This window comes from Pleurodeles waltl, chromosome 7 (genome assembly GCF_031143425.1).
Source record: "Pleurodeles waltl isolate 20211129_DDA chromosome 7, aPleWal1.hap1.20221129, whole genome shotgun sequence".
Taxonomy (NCBI): domain Eukaryota; kingdom Metazoa; phylum Chordata; class Amphibia; order Caudata; family Salamandridae; genus Pleurodeles; species Pleurodeles waltl.
The window spans coordinates 429,769,221-429,791,725 of NC_090446.1; the positions used below are offsets into that span (position 1 = coordinate 429,769,221).

The 22,505-nt window shown below is 45.5% G+C and overlaps 1 protein-coding gene across 1 annotated transcript in view; it reads right to left on the reverse strand.

Annotated features, from left to right (window-relative positions):
* The window catches only part of NFATC2IP (nuclear factor of activated T cells 2 interacting protein), a 635,351-nt gene that overhangs the window by 33,771 nt on the left and 579,075 nt on the right, over positions 1 to 22,505 (reverse strand). Inside the window, exons 7-8 of the mRNA XM_069243947.1 lie at positions 12,445 to 12,613; positions 2,877 to 3,021 (exon numbers count right to left, since the gene is read on the reverse strand). Of these exons, the coding sequence (XP_069100048.1) occupies positions 2,877 to 3,021; positions 12,445 to 12,613 (314 nt within the window). The remainder of the gene's footprint in view (positions 1 to 2,876; positions 3,022 to 12,444; positions 12,614 to 22,505) is intronic.

Genomic DNA, 22,505 nt, shown 5'->3' on the forward strand with positions numbered 1-22,505 from the left:
AGAGATCTGGCCATTAGAAGGAATAGGGTCAGGACCATAAGCGTCCGAAGAGTATCATATGGAGCCCCTCCTAAATCCCCAGTGGAAAAACAAAGGAGAACCCTGGGCTGCATAGTCTCCAAGTGGGAGTGAAATGGGAGACTGGGGAGGGGATGAGGCAGAGGAGGGGTAGGTGGAGGAAGAGGTCTATGTAGGACTGGTAGCCTTGTCCTTTGTCCTCTTTTTGGCTGGTAGAGTAACATCCAAAGCCTCCTGGAAAGAGTTTCCGCTTGACGGGAACAGGAGATGATGGTGTGGCAATAATCCAGCCTGTACCCTCCTGTATTTGGAAGCAGCGCGGGCAAACATCCATGGTTTCCAAGAGGGGCTCCACTGAAGAAAGTAGTGGAAGACTGGCCCAAGTATGTTCTGAAGAGTTCAGCTCCGATGACTTCAGGACCAAAGATTTCAGCTAGTGCGGTTTGGCCGGCACCAAAGTAAAGGATGCTGGTTGTTGGCTCGGTGCTGAGGCTTGAATCGAAACAGACAATCTCTGTCTAAGAAGAAAGATCAATGGCAAGGACGGAGCCTTGGACTTCCTGTATGGTTTTAGTGCCGCGCCGGAGGGCAAGGCACCCAAAGCAGCCTTTCGGGTGGCAGTCCGGTGACCTCGAGAAGTGATTAAAGGGGCATTTTTACAGTCTTATGGTAGGTGGGAGGGGCCATGGTACTCTCACGCTGAGCCAAGGAGATTTTGTGGCTTTCGGTATTTGACTCGATGTTTGAGCTGCCCTGAAGAAGAGGGCCTCTTCCTCCTGTGCAGGCTCCTCTTGAGTATGCTCCTCTCCAAAGATGTCTGGATTGTCAGCTGTCTTGTGGGGGTCATTTCCAACCGACATGCTCTTTGATCCCGAAGAGTCTTCTTAGACCAGAAAGACTTACAGGCGTCGCAGTCAGCCCTTGATGATCCAGGGAAAGTCAGAGGTTGCACATGAGATGCTGGTCAGTGTGCGAAAATTTGGTGTGGCACTGAGGACAAACAGAATGGAGTACATTCAATCATGGAAGCATTTTCTTCGGTGCCGCCTGGAAATTAGGCCTGAGGCAGGTGCTGGCACCACGAAGGGTAGGCAGTCAGTGCCCGACCCGAGAAACCGAGAATGGGGAAAGCGCAAACAAGGACATAACATTGCAATAGGTAGAGGTTGAGAGAAAATTGGAGCGAGCCAAAAGATGGAGCAACGACATGTCCGAACCACAGTGGAGAGAAAAACAAAAGTTGATGTCCGTAAGCAATATCACAGAGGAGCGACTCGAACACTTCTAGGAAGAAAAACAACTTGCACCACTCCAAACCCAACACTAGATGGCAGGCGTATGGAGAGCATGTGTATCTTCAGTCACACATGCCATCGAACACTGGTTATCTTTGCTCTCATTAAGATAAGAAATACAAAAACCTGGTCATGATCAGGTTAACAAAACTGATAGTAATAATTAATGTTTATCAAAATACTATTTCAGGATCAAGTCAGATGATCAGTCTAAGATTTGTGCCGGCTTATCCAGTCCAAGATACAGGGTGGACACATTTCTACATTAAATCATGCTGACACTTCCACTGTGTGTAATGGAATCACGGGCAAGAAATTCACAGCACTCCACATTTTGCAAATGCTTCTGAAAAGCTTCAACCCGTCTAGAGAACAAACTCCCTTTTCATTCCTTGTCTGGTGCCTAGCCTGGGTAAGTTTACAATTCAATCCATCTTAAAGCCCTAGAATTCTGCACTTCACCTGAAGTGGAAGCTGAGTCGATGGAGATAGCTCATACAATACAGGTACATGCTACAATTTAGTTATGTATTTCAAGTGCACTAAGCTAGGTATCTCTTGGTTTCCATTAGCTTCCATTTCCTTTATAATTCATTTGCAGTAAACAGACAAATACAGTTAGTGCATCTTAAATGTGAATATTTATGGCTTGTTTTTTAGTTTAATACTGTGTAAACAAGTGGTACAAAATGGCGGACACCCCTTTATGCTCCCCTCCAACATTTAAACCTGTTCAGTGAAACTGAATCAGAGGAGACTCTCTGGCTTCTCCTTTTGTACATCTTAAACCCGTTACACTGCAAAAAGTTCCCTCAACTCTGCAGTTTACGTCACTTCACTACTGTGCTGTTCTGTCTCACCTACTTCATCATTGATGCCACTATATCAATCTTTCTAAAGTGTCTAGATCTGGAATACTAACAGCTATAATACTTCAGGATCTAGCAGAGGAGGTGTTTGAACAAGAAAGACTGGTCAGCCCGAACTAACACAGGGTAGGTTTTAAATCATTTACACTATTTGAATTTACTGAAGCTGAGATTCTTAGATTACATATTAAATGAATGAGATTTATTTTGTCTGTAGTCAAAGATCCAATGTTAAGTCATGATACCAACCACATACCAACACAGCAGAAACATGAGCCTTGCCCTCTACATGACTGATAGCAAGACTGACTCTAGAAAATGGCATGCAGGTGTAAGGCACTATAATTCATGTCACCATCAAACATTCACACTTTCTTAATGTGGTAGATCGTTCTCTAGTCAAGAACCGGGAGCAACAAAAGCATCCGTGGTAGGTGATGTGATGCTACATTTCATCACCGGTGGAGGGAGGGGTTCAGATGAGGACTACAAAAGTACGGATAAGATGGACTGAGTGTTTCAGTGTTGGAAAAATGGAGGGCGAGGATACAGTACACGTAGTGGAGATGCAGAAACAATTCAGGCCAGGACTCTAATGTGGATGTCTGGGATCCAAGATAAACAATTATCAAGCTGGGTCAGCATGTAGATAATGTCAGACACTGACAGGGCCCCCCCTCCCCAATCCACTTACCTATTATATCAGCAATGTTGAGCTTTAGGGTGCTGGGTGTGTGACTAGGATGCAGTTCCTCATCACGTAACATCAGGAGTATCTGACTGGAGTTCACCTTCAGTGTGGAGGCCATCTGATCTACTACAGTGTGAAGAGTGTCCGACTGTAGGGTTTAAAGATGGGCAGTCAGTGAGCAGGAGAGAAAAATGGAACCAGCATTGTGAGGCACAGCAAAGGAGCCAATATAATAGAACAGGGCGATTAGTAAAGAGACCAGCACAGTGGGGAAATAAACTGCAACAAGGAAGAGAGCCTCACTGAGTAGAAGAAAAGTACAGAACAATCAGAGGTACTCGATTTGAGCATGTAAGAAGCCAAGCGATTGATGAAAGGGACTTGCAAGGTTAACGAGCACACAGAGGGAAGTGGCTAATATTTGTGAACAGCTCAGCAAGTGAGGTGATTAAAAGCATTGTTGGGATGCCATACTTCCAAGACATTAGAAGCATAGGTGTATATGCACAAATAGCATAAAACAGACTCTGTACTCCATCAGAAACAGATTTAAAAAAAGGTGTTCTAGGATTTGATTGTAATTGTTCATCTTGCCCAATCATCGCTTATTGTAAATACACACACTTTCAATGTTTTGGGAAGGAAAATGCATGTACTTGCTAAAAAGTTCGGAAACCTGTAAGGAAACAGATCAAAGCCTACTATCGAAAGGCTACACACTGCGTTTAAGAACGGTCAACAATTAATGAATTGTAATAATATTTCTGTTGCCAACTCTACATGATTTGAGCATCCCAAATGCCAAAGAATAGCACAAGGCAGTTTATAGAAGAACGTTCAGCATTAAGTCTAAAAAAACGCATCTTCCTCCAAGTAAACGCCCACTGAATAACCACTTTTAAAACAAGGCCAAGAAAGGATTGCCTGATCATTAGTAATATTTTAATACATGCTTGTAAGAGAACACAAGGAATTCCTTCCTCCTCAGGCCTCCGAGCTCTCAATGTAGAGCAGTTATGTAGTATTGGGTCTTTCATATATTCAAATGGTTGAAACATGCCCGTCGACGAAGTGAGAGTCCCACGGTACCATAATAAAGCAGTATGCAAGAATAATAGGCTACAAAGGCAACAGGCCATCAGTTTCATAGCTTATGTCCTTTTTTTTTAAACGGACCAAACTTGAACTATGACCAATCAGGTGCTAGTACCCTCCAGAATACTGCCAAGAGGCAGATTCCCTCAGATTTTCTACTGCACATCATGTGAAGTGAGTCTCCGAGCCCTGCTCCGTTTTTTTCCTGTGAAAACACAGTTGTAGGAAGTTGGCTCTGTATGCACTATTTCAAAGTAAGGAATAGTATGCACAGAGTCCAAGAGTTCCCCTTAGAGGTAAGATAGTGGCAAAAAGAGATAATACTAATGCTCTATTTTGTGGTAGTGTGGTCGAGCAGTAGGCTTATCAAAGGAGTAGTGTTAAGCATTTGTTGTACATACACACAGGCAATAAATGAGGAACACACCTTCAGAGACAAATCCAGGCCAATAGGTTTTGTTATAGAAAAATATATTTTCTTAGTTTATTTTAAGAACCACAGGTTCAAATTCTACATGTAATATCTCATTTGAAAGGTATTGCAGGTAAGTACTTTAGGAACTTTGAATAATCACAGTAGCATATATACTTTTTACATAAAACACAATAAGCTGTTTTAAAAGTGGACACAGTCCAATTTTCACAGTTCCTGGGGTAGGTAAAGTAATGTTAGTTTTTGCAGGTAAGTAAACCACCTACGGGGTTAAGATTGGGGTCCAGGGTAGCCCACCGTTGGGGGTTCAGAGCAACCCCAAAGTCACCACACCAGCAGCTCAGGGCCGGTCAGGTGCAGAGTTCAAAGTGGTGCCCAAAACGCATAGGCTTCAATGGAGAGAAGGGGGTGCCCCGGTTCCAGTCTGCCAGCAGGTAAGTACCCGCGTCTTCGGAGGGCAGACCAGGGGGGTTTTGTAGGGCACCGGGGGGACACAAGTCCACACCGAAAGTACACCCTCAGCAGCGCGGGGGCGGCCGGGTGCAGTGTGCAAACAAGCGTCGGGTTTCCAATGGGAGTCAATGGGAGACCAAGGGGTCTCTTCAGCGGTGCAGGCAGGCAAGGGGGGGGGGGGGCTCCTCGGGGTAGCCACCACCTGGGCAAGGGAGAGGGCCTCCTGGGGGTCACTCCTGCACTGAAGTTCCATTCCTTCAGGTGCTGGGGGCTGCGGGTGCAGGGTCTTTTCCAGCCGTCGGGATTTTAGAGTCAGGCAGTCGCGGTCAGGGGGAGCCTCGGGATTCCCTCTGCAGGCGTCGCTGTGGGGGCTCAGGGGGGACAACTTTGGTTACTCACAGTCTCGGAGTCGCCGGAGGGTCCTCCCTGAGGTGTTGTTTCTCCACCAGTCGAGTCGGGGTCACCGGGTGCAGTGTTGCAAGTCTCACGCTTCTTGCGGGGATTGCAGGGGTCTTTAAATCTGCTCCTCTGTAACAAAGTTGCAGTCTTTTTGGAGCAGGTCCGCTGTACTCGGGAGTTTCTTGTTCCTCTTAAAGCAGGGCAGTCCTCTGAGGATTCAGAGGTCGCTGGTCCTTGAGAAAGCGTCGCTGGAGCAGGTTTCTTTAGAAGGCAGGAGACAGGCCGGTAGGACTGGGGCCAAAGCAGTTGGTGTCTTCTTTCTTCTTCTGCAGGGGTTTTCAGCTCAGCAGTCTTCTTCGGTAAGTTGCAGGAATCTAAATTCTTAGGTTCAGGGAAGCCCTTAAATACTAAATTTAAGGGCGTGTTTAGGTCTGGGGGGTTAGTAGCCAATGGCTACTAGCCCTGAGGGTGGGTACACCCTCTTTGTGCCTCCTCCCAAGGGGAGGGGGTCACATTCCTATCCCTATTGGGGGAATCCTCCATCTGCAAGATGGAGGATTTCTAAAAGTCAGAGTCACCTCCGCTCAGGACACCTTAGGGGCTGTCCTGACTGGCCAGTGACTCCTCCTTGTTTTTCTCATTATCTCTCCTGGACTTGCCGCCAAAAGTGGGGGCTGGGTCCAGGGGGCGGGCATCTCCACTAGCTGGAGTGCCCTGGGGCATTGTAACACGAAGCTTGAGCCTTTGAAGCTCACTGCTAGGTGTTACAGTTCCTGCAGGGGGGAGGTGTGAAGAACCTCCACCCAGAGCAGGCTTTGTTTCTGTCCTCAGAGAGCACAAAGGCTCTCACCGCATGAGGTCAGAAACTCGTCTCTCAGCAGCAGGCTGGCACAGATCAGTCAGTCCTGTACTGAACAATTGGGTAAAATACAGGGGGCATCTCTAAGATGCACTCTGTGTGCATTTTTTAATAAATCCAACACTGGCATCAGTGTGGGTTTATTATTCTGAGAAGTTTGATACTAAACTTCCCAGTATTCATTGTAGCCATTATGGAGCTGTGGAGTTCGTTTTTGACAGACTCCCAGACCATATACTCTTATGGCTACCCTGCACTTACAATGTCTAAGGTTTTTCTTAGACACTGTAGGGGCATAGTGCTCATGCACATATGCCCTCACCTGTGGTATAGTGCACCCTGCCTTAGGGCTGTAAGGCCTGCTAGAGGGGTGACTTACCTATGCCACAGGCAGTGTGAGGTTGGCATGGCACCCTGAGGGGAGTGCCATGTCGACTTAGTCATTTTCTCCCCACCAGCACACACAAGCTGGCAAGCAGTGTGTCTGTGCTGAGTGAGGTGTCCCTAGGGTGGCATAGGACATGCTGCAGCCCTTAGAGACCTTCCCTGGCATCAGGGCCCTTGGTACCCGGGGTACCAGTTACAAGGGACTTACCTGGATGCCAGGGGTGTGCCAATTGTGGAGACAATGGTACATTTTAGGTGAAAGAACACTGGTGCTGGGGCCTGGTTAGCAGGGTCCCAGCACACTTCTCAGTCAAGTCAGCATCAGTATCAGGCAAAAAGTGGGGGGTAACTGCAACAGGGAGCCATTTCTTTACCATGTACAATGTCAGTCTTCTAAGAAAGGCCTGTTCCATTCCTGCAAGTCCTATGAGAAGAAAGGACTGCATGTGGATGACCCACAGAGACTGCCTATATTGCCTTTACCACAGCATCAGGTTAAGGAGTGTAAAATCTGCTGTACGTTCTCGAAAACACAGAGCTAAAATTGGAAGATTAATTCTGTGGCTATAGAAGTCCAGATCCCCAAATCCAGCTCTTCAGGTGATGAGTGATATAACTGTAAGGCCCCATAAAAGGTTAAGATCCTCTGAACAAGGGGTTTGAGGAGAGCAGGAAGGCCTTAAAATCTCACCCCAAGAACCCTAGTAAAAAGGAGAAAATCCCTCGTTTCCACAGGGTCTGCCTCCTCTCACCCACCCACTTCATCCCTGAAGAAAAAGGAGAATCACCACTCTCCATCTGAACCGTCAAGGTCTAAAGCTCCTCTTAGAACTCTGGTGACAATTACATCACTGTCTAAATTAGTGTCAACACCAGCAATCACAGCTACCATAACTACGGTCTCGTCGACACAGCCATCGTCACCAGGAACATCGTTGATGACAGCTATTACTGCTTCCATCTCGTCCAAAGTATTTGTCTCTAGGTCACTGCCGACAGTGGATTTGACATAACCACCGTTGAAGGTATCACTGATGAAGCCAGTGTCAACAGAAGTACCACTGATGACGTCTGCACCACCATCATCTACACCACCGACTGGAGGAATTTTGCCCGCAACATACTTCACTACTGCATCGTCTACCACGTTGTCAACAGATATGAAGATCACCAAAATATCAAAACTGACTTTTGTCCTGAGGTGACTTGCCCAAGCAAAGTTTCAGCTTCGCTTCTAAGTCATCTGGGAGGAGTCTGAAGATGAGGGACCTTTTAGGGATGCTCAGTCCCACATAATTTCATGTGAAGTATCAAGAGGATGACAAGGAGGAAGACGACCAGCAAGGCTATGAGTCTTACTTCACCCCACATAGCAAACACTATGAAAATGATGACTATCCCAGCCTAGACAAGGGTGGTAGAGATGCCCACCTCACAGGTTCAGAATTTGCAGGCCATGCTTCAAAACTACAGAAGGTTTCCAGACTCTTAACAGGAAAAAAAAGTAGACAACCCCAGGATGTTTCTCCTGCCATGCTAAGAAACATCCCTCCTCCACCACCTAGGTCTACACCAGCCTCATTCATTGCCACCCCTCTGAGGGAGGATATTTCTTCAGAAGAGAGGGAAGAGGGAGGAACGTTGCTCCACAACAGTTGCAGGACAAATGGGATGATTATTTGGTTCCTACTTAGTCTCCTCATCCCTCAGACTCTCCCCTTGAGGCCCTCAGGGTTTCCACAATCTAATAGACGGAGCTGCAGCACATTTCCATCGACCAACCTCCATTACGCAGTCAGATAGTTTTCTCCATAATTTTAAAGAGCAGGCCAGAAAGTCGGTGAGAGCCATTCCGATCGGATTACAACTGGAATGAGGGGCTCAATGAAAAATTTGGTTATGGTCCCTCCAGTCCCACCTCACCTGGATAAGAAAAAAGCCCACAGATGAATCCCCTGCTTGTCTTACTGGCCATCCCAAGCCTCACTGAGCTGCCTGAGGGATAGAAAGACGTCCCAAGAACTCTTCCATTCCAATATCTGCTTCACTGAATAAGGAAGGCAGACATCTTAACAACGTGGGGGAAGAGGTTCTCTTATGTCTGTCATTACCGTCCGTGCAGGCAACACTAGCAATCCTAGAGCACTATGACTGCCAAATGCGGTTAGATGTCAGCAGCTTGCTCAATCTCAACCCTGAGGACAAAAGTTGAGGCAAAGAAGAAACTGCAGGAGAGCGAGTGTACTTCTACAGAGATTATAGATTGTGCCCTAGACATTGCTTCCACAGGCTTCTGTCAACTAGCAGAAACAGCAGTGTGACCGTACCAAGGATGGCTAAAGGCCACATCTTTTCGACCGGAGGCCCAATCTAAAACCTTGGACATGGCCTACAATGGTGAAACCTCTATTGAGAAGCATACTGACGACAGCTCATTGGCAATAAAAACAGACAAGGACACTGCCAGGTTTCTGAGCTTTGTAATCAAAAAGTTGCTCTTTCAAGGTGCCAGAGGGAGAGGTTTCTTCTTTTACCGAGGTGGCTACCAGCAACTCAATTCCAATACAGGCCCTCCTACCATCAGGCTTATTGCAGTCTACAACAAGCAAGGTGCATGCTCGAAGCATTATTCCTGTTTTTCCTGGTGAGAAAGACAGGGGAATAGAGTCCCATACTGGACCTTAGAACATTTAACAAATTTCTGCGCAAACAATCTTTCTGTACGATTACTTTGTTAGACATCTTCTACACAGCGGAGCTTACATGACATCAGTGGATTTACAAGATGGTTACTTCCACATTCCCATTCATCCCAAGCATCGCTAAAACCTCCGCTTCACTGTAGCCGGTCCCCATTATCAGTTTAAAATCCTTCCTTTCGGGCTAAAGTCAGCCCCTCGAATTTTCCTGCAATTTCTTGCTCCAGTGGCAGTTCACTTCGCAAGCAAGGGCATCAGGTATTTCCCAACTAGACGATAGGCTGCTGAAGGCTTCTTCACCACAATTACTATTTTACAAGCTAGGCCTCACAGTAAACTATCAAAAATCCCCCACCATGCCAACTCAAAGGAAAACCTTCTCGAGTGCCAATCTCGACAAACGAGAGCAAAGCTTACTTGTCAGATGATAGACTATCCAATCTGGCTCTACACATCTCCAAAAGAAAGTCAGTTTCTATAAGACTATTCAAGTCTCTCCTGGTGATGATGATCTTTGCAATAAGCCTAATGCCGCTGGCACGACTAAAGATGAGACTGTTACAAGAGAAGTTACAGAAGCAATGGATCCAGTCTCAAGGCTCCTTTGAAGACTTGATCAGTATTACCCCAAGGATAGTGGAAACTCTAGCATGGTGGTCTCCCATAGATCACATCTCTCAAGGCCGGACGTTCCAGACTCCAATTTCAGATGTCACCATCATAACCGATGCTTCCCTAGAGGGCCAGGGAGGCCATTTACAGGACCTGCAGATCCAAGGAAAATGGTCCAAACCATCAAAAACTAATGCACATCAACCGCCTGGAACTAAAAGCGATATTTCTCATGCTACAAGCTTTTGTCACAAATAACAGGCTCCTCCGTGCTGGTCTGTACAGACAACACGGCCAGCATGTATTGCATTAACAAACAGGGAGGAACAGATCAGAGGGCAGTTGGGATCTGGATCAAATAGAAGTAGACAAGATTTTTCTCACGCTGGAGAAAGCCAGCGTTGGATATTTTCGCGACAGACAAGAATGCCAAATGCCAGTTCTAGGCCAGTTGATACCCAATCCCAGGGTCGTGGGGGGAATGACCTTTCAATGCGATGGTCCGGAAATTATGCATAAGCCTCCTCCCCTTTTTTCCCCCATTACTTCCCAGGTTTCTCAGAAAAGGAGCATTAAAGCACTGTCAAATCATAGCCCCAAGTGGCTCAGACAACACTGATTTACAGAAGGGATTCTTCTGTCTGTGACCAAACCCATCTGTCTTCTGAAGAAATTAATGTTTCTAGCGAGGAACCAGGGCCCAGTTTTACACCAAGAGCTAGCCTCTCTAGTTGCATGCATGGCTCCTGAGTTCTGAGTTCCAAAACTTAACCATCAATCAGGAATGCAGAGCTATATTATCCAGAGCCTGGGCTGAGTACACAAACAAAACGTACAGGCTAAAGTGGGAAAGATTCTGTTCTTGGTGTCATCAGAATGACTTGCACCTGTTTAAAGCCTCTCCCTAACAGATCATACCTCTTCTTTTACTAAGCAAGTCAGGCCTTGTTCATGCATCAATTACTGTTCACCTTGCCACAATCTCACGATACAGATGTTCCACACAAACTGCACCTCTCTGCTCCACAAGACTAAACAATTCATGAAAGGGCTGTTAAGAATTTTTCCACTGATGAGAGCGCCTCCCTGGAATGGTCGTCTTGCAATTAAAAACATCCCCTTTCGAACCAATTAATAAGAACGAATTGAAGTTACTCATGTGGAAGGTCGCTATACTTCTCTCTCATATCCACCAGAAAAGTCTGTGAGATACAGTCCTTCACAATCCTAGAGCGCTTTCTACACTTCAGACAAATTTGTCCTTAGAAGGAATCTGAGGTTCATTCCAAAGGTTCCTTCCCAATTTCACCGCAATTAACCTATCATACTTCGGACATTTTTTACCAATCCTACCACACTAGCTGAAAGGACTCTCCACACTTTTGACATCAAACTGTCTTCAGTTCTAACTCCACTGTACTAAACAGATCCGCAAAACTGATCAACTGCTACTCTCCTATAGTCAAGGGCATCAGGAGACTGCAGTGACGAAAGCCACAATAGCACAGTGGATCTCAGCAACAATTCAGTTTTGCCATTCTAAGGCTGGCAAACCCCTAACAAGAAAAGCTAAGGCACATTCCACAAGAGCAGTAGCCACTTCAGCTGTTCTTTTCACAGGCATACCACTTGAGAAAATATGCTGAGTTGCCACATGGAAGACCACCCACTTGTTCACACAGTACTACTGCCTAGAGTCAACAACGCAGTGACTCTGCTGTGGGACAGGCTGTGTTACGATATCTATTTCAATAAGGTGAGCCTCTTTAAATAGAGGTGGTTTATTCATATTAATTCTAATGATTTAAGTCAGCTGTATCTTGCTTCTTTTAATGTTTATTGATCTGAATGGCCAGATGCGAGTGCCTACAATTTCAAATACATGTCTAGATACATACAAATGGATGTGTTGTACTGGCTATTATGAAACTGTTTTGCTTTTACCCACCATACTCAGAGTACTTTAGTTGCCTACAATACTGCTTGCTATCCTGATTCAAGCATGTGATTCTATGAAAGATCCAATGCTGAATAACAAAATGAGTTACTAACCTGTAACTGCAGTTTATCCAGTATAGGTAACTTTAATAGATTCACATGCGACCCACCCTCCTCCCCTGAGAAGCTCCCCTTATAACTAAGGATGTTATTCCCACCTGTGTTAAAAAATCTGAAGGAATCAGCCTCTTGGGAGTATTCTAGAGGGTGCTTGCACCTGACTGGTAATAGTTCAAGTTTGGTCCTTTTTAAGAAGGACATAGGTAGGCCAATAAACCGATGGCCTACGGCCATCATAGCCCATTATAATTCCTGCTTTATTATGATACCGTGGGACTCCCACATTGACTGGGAATGATTCAAGCATGTAAATGTATGAAAGATACCAATACTGGATGACTACAGTCACAGGTAAGTAACTCATTTTCTTACCCCACAGATCCCTGTAACAAACAAGGGTTTTCACCTTACCAACCAAAGATTGCAAAGTTTAGTGCTGAAATATAACTCCATCAGTCTCAGATGTTGCCAGAGAATATTCTCTTACCTCAAAATAAATTCCCCTTCTAGTTCAGATTCTTAGAACAGCCAGAGGCCTGCAAGTAAAGAGTGTGAGATGCTTCTAATATAACTTACCATCTTCATGGAGACTCTGTAAAGTTTAGAATGCCGCCGCACCTTCAGAGAGATTTCCTGTGGAACGCTGTAATCCACTAGGATGACTTCATCATCACTATCATTTGGTAAGGCTCGGCTGGTCGGCGATCGCAACATGTCTAGGTCTTTGAGTTTTGCGTTTACCTCACTAGGCACAAAAATGTCAAATTTCAGTTCAACAGCAAGGGCCACTTACAAGAACTCTTAGCTGTACACAATAAAGCAAGGAACTGGCTGTATTTTACTGTTTGATTTTTTTTTTTAACTATTAAACACTTTGAAAAGCAGAAAAAAAGCCTTTAAGCACACAACCCACGATGGACAAATACCACTTCTGAGCAAACTTAAAAATCAGATGACTTAAATACAATGTGGTCAATCACCAAAACACTAATAGTAGCCAGCAACCACAACCAGAAATGTTACTAAATAATCTCAGACACCCCCCCCCCCACCCCCCCCCCCCCCCGCGTGGCAGGATTGCAGTAATCCAGTCTAGAATCCAAAGGGAAGAATGTCACCAGCAGCTTCCACCCATTCGATAGCCCTTTTTCTCATTTGTCCACATAACACTGAACAACTCTGCCCCTACATGTACTTTAATCTGTATCCTTTAAAACCAGGATTCTCTCATAGTGGTCTTTAAAGTCATCCAGTTAAGTGTTACTGATCGAAAGTGGCATTTCACTGTTCTTGGCAGCATTGATGAGCCCCAACAAGCATTTCAAAATCTTTCTTCCCGGTGACAACTCCCTAGTAACTTGCTGGCCAAACAATAGCAATGGACCTGCACGGCCATGTGAAAAATAGAAGCTCTACTAAAGGTGGCCATGGAGCTGCTCTGTCTCTTGCTAGGTACACTTGTAGTCAGCCAGAGTCCACATTTAGGAATATTCAAACTCCATCCAGTGGTGGATCTTTAAAAACAAAATAGGAATGATTTACAGCCAGGTCAAAGGATCTGTTACAAGATAAGCCAAAAGGCAATTATTGGTATAGGGTGGAGTTATGACCCAACGGTGTGGGATTCATACCGCTAGACAGGTTTATCAAGATGTTTATTGTGGACATGAAGATGTAATGTCTTTGTCCGAGGATAAAATAGCCATTAATTTACAACAAACAATGCAGGAGGTGTGGCATATTGGAGCTCACAGCCAACCACGAAAGTTGAAAGAAATCTGATTATGGTAGAGGTTAGGAAGCCTCTGATTGGTGACAAGCCCATGGCCCAACTCTAGCTTGCGAAGGTGCCTGGGAGTGGGGGGGTGTTTAATGTGTGCTTGTTGGAGCGTGCTAGCACGCACATATGTGCTACACATTGATAGAAATGGATGGTTTTACTTATTTATATTTTTAGAATTAAAGTTTATAATTTGAAACACGAACGTAAAGCTGCGAACAACAAAAAAAAAAAAGCAGGTATATTGCACATCCTTGACTTTATAACAGGTAAAATGTTTATTTGCAAGGCAAGTTATCTACACTTTTGGGGTTGAAATTAAGTGGTACAAATGTCACCCAAGCACTGGGTACCTGTACTGTGGAGGCAGATGGTCGGAATGTCAAACGGGTGTGAGGGAACATGCTCAATAAACCAGATTTATTTTTTGCATGTTGTGCATACACATTTGTTTAATACATGTTAATGGCGGGGCAAGGCCTGGGAGGCAATAATGGCGGCAGCTCTCCGAAAGCTCCATACCGCCACAATCATCTGCCTAATGTGGTGCCTTTCCCTGGGGCTCTCCACTCCAGATTGAGCTCTGGGATGTGGCAACACCACCGGTGTGGAATGAATCCCGCTGGAGGCAACGAGGATGTGCGGAGCCAGCATCAGAGCCCGGAGGGCTGGTCAGCCTATGTGGTCCCCGGCCAGTGATGCTGCCTTTGTGAAAGCTCGGCCCAGTCAGGGGCTGAGGAGTCTCAAACTATTGGGTCCACCCCAGCAGATCATAACAGAACAGCACTTCATGCAATTGCCACATGTTTTCCCACGACAGACACCAGCCTTCATATTTTGGTTGGTGGATAGCTCCACCAAGTCTGTGTTTGCTGCACATATATAATGTATGCCTGCATGCTTACTGGGACTGCATGCCTGTTCGCTGTATGTTTGGGGGGGCGAGGATGGTGGGGGAGAGAAGTTGTCTAAACTGTTTTTTCACACTGAGGTCGTGCAAAGCATTTACTGGATCTGTGCTGAGGCATTGTGCATCTGAACCAAGGAGTTTCTTGCCGAGAAGGGTTATGTCCATGCTATCGTGCTATGGGTAAGGTAAAGAAATATGTGTATAGGATGTTTATGTCCGCAAATAGATCCCTTCCTTACCTGATTTCCCTAACAGCGTAGGACGAAGTAAGAAAAATTTGAGACCTACATTTATTGTTGTAAGGCTGTACGTTTGGGTAAACAAGGCTGATACTATATTTCATGTTTCTCTTTAGAATTATTGCAAAGCGTTTTTGCTTAGCCGTTTTGATAAAACAAATTTTTTTATTTAGGTTTCTCAGTCTCCATGACTGATGTAGGAAGTCAGTGGGGCAAGTAGTTTTAACAGGACACTTGGATTTCTTTAGCATTTCTTTTTACCACAGATTAGTGGGTTACTTTCTTTGGGCGAGGCATTTTGTACATAACACAAGAAAAATCCACACCGCTTTATCAATCCTATATTTGAATAGATTTAACATTTTGGATTTTCTAGAACAATGGTTTTTGGGCCAATGGTGGGGAAGTGTTCAGTCAATTGTGAATTTGTAGACTGGTTAGGTCTTTTAGTAGTTTCCAAATACAACTAGTCTCTGAATAGATTCCCTATTATTGGTGTCTGGGGGAGATAGGAGTGGACAGTCCCCCTCAGTGTTTGTACCCTGTACCACATCCCCATTGTGGCTCACAGTACAGTGGAGATGTACACTCTAGGCAGGCGGTGCACTCTTGGTAGCCATGGCACCTTCCAAATGTGCACACCAGCACATCAAAAAAGCAACAGTGTTTCAGTGCTTGGTCCGGCCCATTCCACCATAATAGCTCATGAGGTGTGGGAACCCCAATCCTCCCTTTCCCTGTGAGAAATAAGCCTACTCCTTCCCCACCCTCGCCTTCCCCCACCCATAGGAAGTCCCAAATGAGACTTTGTAACTTATCCAATGTATGTGAGGGAGGCTTTAGTGGTAATGTCTGCATAAAATAACTTCAGTAAAAGCCTCATCTTGACCACCGCCAATCGGCCCAGCCAAGCGAGGCCATAACTTTTTCACTTAAACAAATCAGAGCAGGCAGTCTGTATGAGTGTAGGTGCAGTATGGTTGTGTTACGCTGTGGATACATGTATTGAAGACACATATAAGCCCAAAAATTTCACACACCCCTCCTTACTTGGCTTTAATGGGAAGGTGGCTGCCAGTAAGGCTGTCAGTTTCAGGCATGATAAGGTTCAGAATGGATGATTTATGCAAATTAGTTTTAAACCCAGATATATCCCCCCCCAAAAAAAACTTGCCAGTTCTTCCGTGATCGCTGGCAGTGAGATCTGCGGTGTCGATAACAGGAGCAAAATGTCATCTGCATAAGGAACCAATTTGTGCACTCTGTTCCACATGGTTACGCCTGATATATGTGGAGGACTATACAGCCGTTCAGAAAAAAGACTTCACGTACAGGGCAAATAACAGTGATGACACAGGGCAGCCTTGTCGCGTGCCCCCAGCAACAGAAAAGTGTCAGGACACGGTACAGTTGACTTGCATAGATACTTCGGACCCACTTGCAAAACCATGAGCACCGGCCACATCGAACCAGGACTGTGCGAAGATACGGCCAGTGTACCCAATCAAATGTCTTCTCCGCATCGATGGACAGGAGGAGGGCAGTTACTCAGGAGAACTGGGCCTTGTCCAGAAGGTGGCAAAGGCGCTTAGTGTGATCACTACAGCTCCTTCCAGAATGAACCCAGTTTGGTCTGTGTCTACCAACCCCTGCATCAATGGGGCAAGCCTGTTGGCTAAGATGCCTGCAGATATCTTTGCGCCCACATTTAAAAGTGATATGAGGAGCAACACCGGGAGTCCATCCCAGGTTTGGGAATAACCGCCATTGTTGCCAATTGCATTGTGCAAGCGATAGTGCCAGTGACACAGAAATCATTATACAGCCTTGCCAATATGGGCTGCAGAAGCAGCCATGTTTTATAAAATTCCACACCATAACCATTGTGTGCAGGAACCTTACCAGGTCAGAAACATAGTACCAGGAGGACTCCAGTGGGAGCTGTATCCTTATCTAAACAGGCGATACCAGTCGGTGGAACTCAAGGGAGGGAGACAGAGTCCAAAAATGCCTGGATACCGCTAGCATCAAAATTGTTCGCTGTATATAGGCTAGCATAGAATGATTCAAACGTTCATGATCAGTTCCTCCTGACAGGTCATGGTACCATCAGCCATCCTCAACTCCTCCACCAGCTGTTGCACAGTTTGTGAACGAAGGCAGTGAGCCAAAAGGTGTCCTGCCTTAGTCCCTCCTACATAATTGTTTTGCTTCACCCGCAGTATGGCATACTGTGCCCTGTCCATATGTATTGCCCTTAATTGCTTACAAGTTGTGGTTAGCTGTCGCCTGGTAGCCAATGACCCTGTATGTGTATGTAGGGTTTCAATTTCCATGATCATATCTTCCAGCTGCATGCGTTTATAACGTCTATCTGCGTTCAGGAGCGCTGCAATGGCAATGAACTGGCCCTTTACAACTGCCTTCAATGTATCCTATTATAGTGCAATCGGAGTGTCATTCGTGGCAAAAAAGGCCCCTATAGTGGCCTTAACTTCTTTAAGTGTGTTATCATAGGTGAGCTTAGAGTTGCGACACCAAGCATGTGGAGTCGTTGTGGGATTAAGCGGTGTGACTCTCGTGTGATGGGTGAACGGTCAGAGTGTGCAGCCACCCCAATGTCCACCACAGATGTCACATTGGTAATTTGTGGAGAGATGAGTAAGAAGTCTATGCAGGCATACGTTTGCTGTGCTGCAGAGAAAAAGGCATAATCTTGGGCGGGTGTGTGTCACCAGATGTCCGTCAACCCCACCTCCGTAAGACTGGAGACAATGTGCCAGCCTGCCCATATCTTTGGATGGATCTGTCTACCTGTGAATCAGGGACAATGTTGAAGTCACCACCTATAATAATATTCGCATCTGGTGTGGTAAGAACTCGTTCCAATGCATCTCGAATGAAGCTTTCCTGATACTCATTAGGGACAAAGATTTGCCAATGTAAACCCATGGCCCTGCATTTCAATGCACATGGAAACGAGTCTTCCAGGTATTTCAGCATATTCGCGTCACCCTCCCCGAAAGTGAGGTGCCCCCAATATAGTCACCCCAGATCGTTTCCCAATGAACGATACTGGCAGTCAAACCACTGAGATCTCAACTGCCTCCAGTTGGCCCTGAGCAGATGCGTTTCTTGTATGAGGAAAATATAGCATTTGGCCTCGCTAATAAAGGAGGAGGGCCATCTGCTTCACAGGTGCATTGAGGCCTCTAACATTAATACTAAGTATGTTAACCATTGTCTGTGTGTTAAGTAATGCCCCGTGATGCGTTGGTGGCATATACTGCTTTCGCCAGGAAGGCCCAGGACTTCGCCAGGCCAGTGCAGTGGTGGGCTGCGTCTGCAGACTTAGGGAGGGGCTCTGAGCGGAACAACCGACACTTCAGCGTAGCCCTACCTGCAGCCCCCATGGGTGATTACTAACCACCAGAGACCAGCACTGCGGCCACAGGGGCCCTGTGGTGGCTGATGGGACATGGCGGTGAACTTACTGTTTGGTTACCGTGGACCTGGCGGTTGCACGCACTTGGTGGGTTGGTTGGAAGCGACATGGCCTGTACCTCTCTCCCCTACAATTACTAGGGTCCCTGCCTCACCACCTTTTAATATTAAAGGTTGGTGAACACTGCCTCTACCTGGGATAAGAATATACCGGAGATCGGGATGAAGCACTCTTCCCCCACAACTGCGAGTGACTGAGGCTTCTGCATAAAGCCATCTACCAAGATCTCCTCGCATGTATCTGGAGCCCGAAGACGCAACCAAGGCACCCTGGACCCTACAACTACACAACATATAAGGTACTGTACCAAGGGGCCCTGGTCTTGTGCACGGGAGTGGGCCAAAGAAGGAAGGCATGACTGAGTGGTCCCTCTGTCACCTAAAGCTACCCCGCTCAATACATGTGACCTTTGTTACTACTTCTCCACAGTCTTGGGGGCACATCACGGGGCTACACGTCCGAAGCCTCAACCTCTTCCACTACACCTGTTCCCTGCACCAGACACGCTACACATCCCCACTACCACATCACTGCAGCCCTCCCGGGGCACCTCTACAAGGCTTCATTTCTTCTGACTACATCCAGATCACTTCATATGAGGACTGCAGCCTTCATGGTGCACACAAAACAGGATAGGGCCCCAATGGGGCTGCCAGGCACACTACTCGAGACATAGGAGGGAGCTACGCCTGCCTCAGCAGGAGGATCCATCGCGATCACCCTAGCCGCTCAACCTTGCAGATTCTATGAGATCCTGTCAGTTATATTAGATATTAAGACCACACTAGAACAAAACAAAAAAAAACAACAACAAAAAACGAAGCATTTAGAGTTGTTATGGGCCTATTATGTGAAGATGATTAAAAAAAAACTGAAAAACATGGTTGCAAAAGTTGAATCCACACTGGCATCCATTAGGTCGACAAAAAAAAAAAAAAAAAAAAAAAAAAAAAACAAGGTCCCTCCAGGACTAGCTTAGAAAAAGAGCTGATGATCAGGAAGGTAGATCCAGATGCAACAATGTATGTGTAGCGGGCCTACTGGAAAAGATAGAGGACTCAAGCATGGAATTATACCTGGAAGAGTTGTTCGACTATCCTGCAGGTGAGACATTTGACCTCTTCCGAAAAGGGCCCATAGGGTACCAGGATGCCCAACCCCATCCGGCGATTGCCCGGCTCTTTAATTACAGGGAAAGACCATATACTACAGGTCACAACACCCAAGTAAATATTTTCCCCGACTAGACCATGGAGGTGCAATGTCGCAGGTCCTCCTTCCTCCCAGTTAAATGATGTCTCCGACAACATAAAATATGCACTAGGGTTCCCTGCCATGGTCAGAATTATGCACAGTGACAGCTTCACAATCTGTGCAACCCTGGACGTTGCCTGGGATTGGCTAGAGCGCAGGGGCATGAGGTGGTGCAGCAAGAGGTGGAAGATGCCATTAAGGGTTGGTGGATGCGACGGTGCCATGGACCCCCACGGGGTGTGCCTTCAGTTGTGCCCCACCAGAAATCTTGAAGATCAGCAACACCCTACCCACATTCGGTGGTGGAAGCCTTACCTTGGGGGAGGAGGGGGTTTGGAGCAGAGGTCAGCCCTCAGTTGACAGAAGTGCTATGAATATGTGGGTGGACAATACCCACTTGTTGATTTTACCTCAGGGCCCACACTAGCAGCAGTCGTAGGATCGATCAAGGATGGATAGTCCAATATGTTGGATGGAGCTTGGGGCCCGGCTTTAGGCGGATGCTATCCCAGGAAGTTCGTTCCTTGACAGGGAGGGTGAGTTGGTATAAAAAAACATTTTTTGCATGCATGCGTGTGCCACATCTTCCACCCCCACTATTTTGCTCAATGTTGGACACAGTCTGTCCTATGATTGGAACCTATGATGTAATTACAATGGAAGTCAATGTTGATTTCAAAACCTATGACCTGCATTTATTTTATTACAGGGCGATATTTAGGAATAGTTTGTTCAGGTTTGTTCCGGACTAGTGTAAGTGACAGTATACATCATAACTGATAGTTTCAGTTTATTACAGTCCTTTTTTTGACACTTAGGAGAAGCATGTAATCATTAGGTCCTGAAGAAGCGTCGTAGGATCCGGCTGGACCATAGAGACGCGAAACATGTTGACACTTTTTTAGGGATGGTTTGGTAGTTGCCCAACCCTTTTCCTGCATTTCTGTGGGAAAGAGTGATTGACCATTGTCTCTGTTTCACTCATCATTTTTTTTTAAATCTTGGCCTCAACCCTTCTTATGGATCAATAAAGTTTTTGGGGTCTGTGAGCCAATTTTAACTTCCACTTAGACTCTCCTAGTTTTCCTTCTTGTCCAAACTCACTCTTGGGGTCTTGGCATCATTGAGAAAAGATCTCCGGCAAAGAGCCCCCTCTTTTTTGGGGCGAGCCAGTCATACATTGCAGCGCCGGTCTGACGAGGACGACTCCAATGATGAAGCATGACACCCATCTGGGGTTGTGAGGACTTTTGCTCCTAAAATTTAGGACTCCTTTGCATCCTTTCATCTACTTTTGCTTGGAACAGTGTATTTTGTTTATTTGCATGATATCCATTCCGGGAGGGTTTACACTGGACCACTATTCCTCCCGATCCCTCTGTTCATTATACTACCAACCCCGCAACAGCCACTAGCCAGCCCCCTGGGCCGTCCGCACAAAATACCCCCCACCCCGCACCGCTACCCCAGGTAGTCATTATTAGTCTCAGTGCATGTCCCCCTGTCCCAGCAAGGTGAGCCTGTGCTGTGACCCCTCTCACTCAAGTCTTCACAGATCTGCTCCAATTTAAGATGCCTGCAGTAGAGCTCTGGAAAGACTCTCCTACTCTGGCACCATCTTGGACACTCCCCTGAATTTTCACTTTAAAAAGGAGCCAATTGCATAGACATGGGTCACTATGAAGAAGGTGGCTGTAGAAAATATTTCAAACTTTTGTTTAAAGGAAAAAGAAACAAAATAGGAGACATTGTTTGCCTATAGGCCGCAAAGCATAGAATAAAAAACTGCCACTGGGCCTTTAACATCCTCACAGTACCCCCTTTATCCCATCATGTCTCACAGGTGACCGTTCAACTCAAAAGGGACCACCTGTTACCTTTACTGGTTCCCGGGACAAGGAAAACATTACAAATTTCAAAAGCACCCCAGCAACCTTATTAATTTACTTTTATTTTTCTGTGCTGAAGCATGCTTTAACCATTTATATTCATATAAATTACTAAGCAAATCATGGAAACATTCTCACATATTTTGTTGAATAGATTGTATTACATGATTTAAAAAGTACCACTCACTATACTTTCTTCCAACCACATACCACTGACTATTTCATCATATTCTTTCCTCAATAAATCCATATTTTTTGTCAAAAAAAACAAACAAAAAAAAAAGAAATCGAGCTCCATAAAGACTGGCAGTATCATCCTAGAATATTTAATATTACTTGCTGCCTGATATCACTTTTCCAATGTTAATCAATATTGCTTAAAGCTTAAAGTTTTAGAATGATAATCAATACTGCTTAGAGCATATCTTGTTACTTGATGTGACAAACTGTTATGTGCAGAGGTCTACTTTCAGAAGTTCTCGGTTTTCAAGTAGCCCAAAATATAAATATGGTCATTATATGGTTCCGTTATTTCCAAACGTTAATTTTCAGATGATTATGGCTTATAATTCTCTCTATGCACGCTTCGCAAAGCTGTGCCTTCTTCAGGAGAGCCGCAATATTGAATCATTCTTCAAATCAGCAAGCATCTGTAACTCTGCTGAGCAAACACCCATTAAAAAAAATCATCCAAGTTACATTAAAGTTGACAAGGGCCAGAAACGCCACCATATCAAAAACACCACCCTGTGTCTTGGTCAACAGACTTGACTATGTCTTCGCCAGAAAACCTACAGTGAATAACAAGCAAGCTATATACTCAAAGAACAACGGTGACACCAGGAAAAGAGGAAAGGGGAGACTTCTCCAACATGTTTCATATGTGATAAATGTGCTCCAAATTTCTATTACATAATGATAACATCTCACTTCCCTCAGAGTTAAGAGCACACAGTTTGAGTTATCTTAACCCAAAATGTTGTACCTGTTTATTATATTAGGAGTTTCAACATGGAATGCTCAAGTCCAGAATAGAGACAACGAAGGGCTACTAGTCACC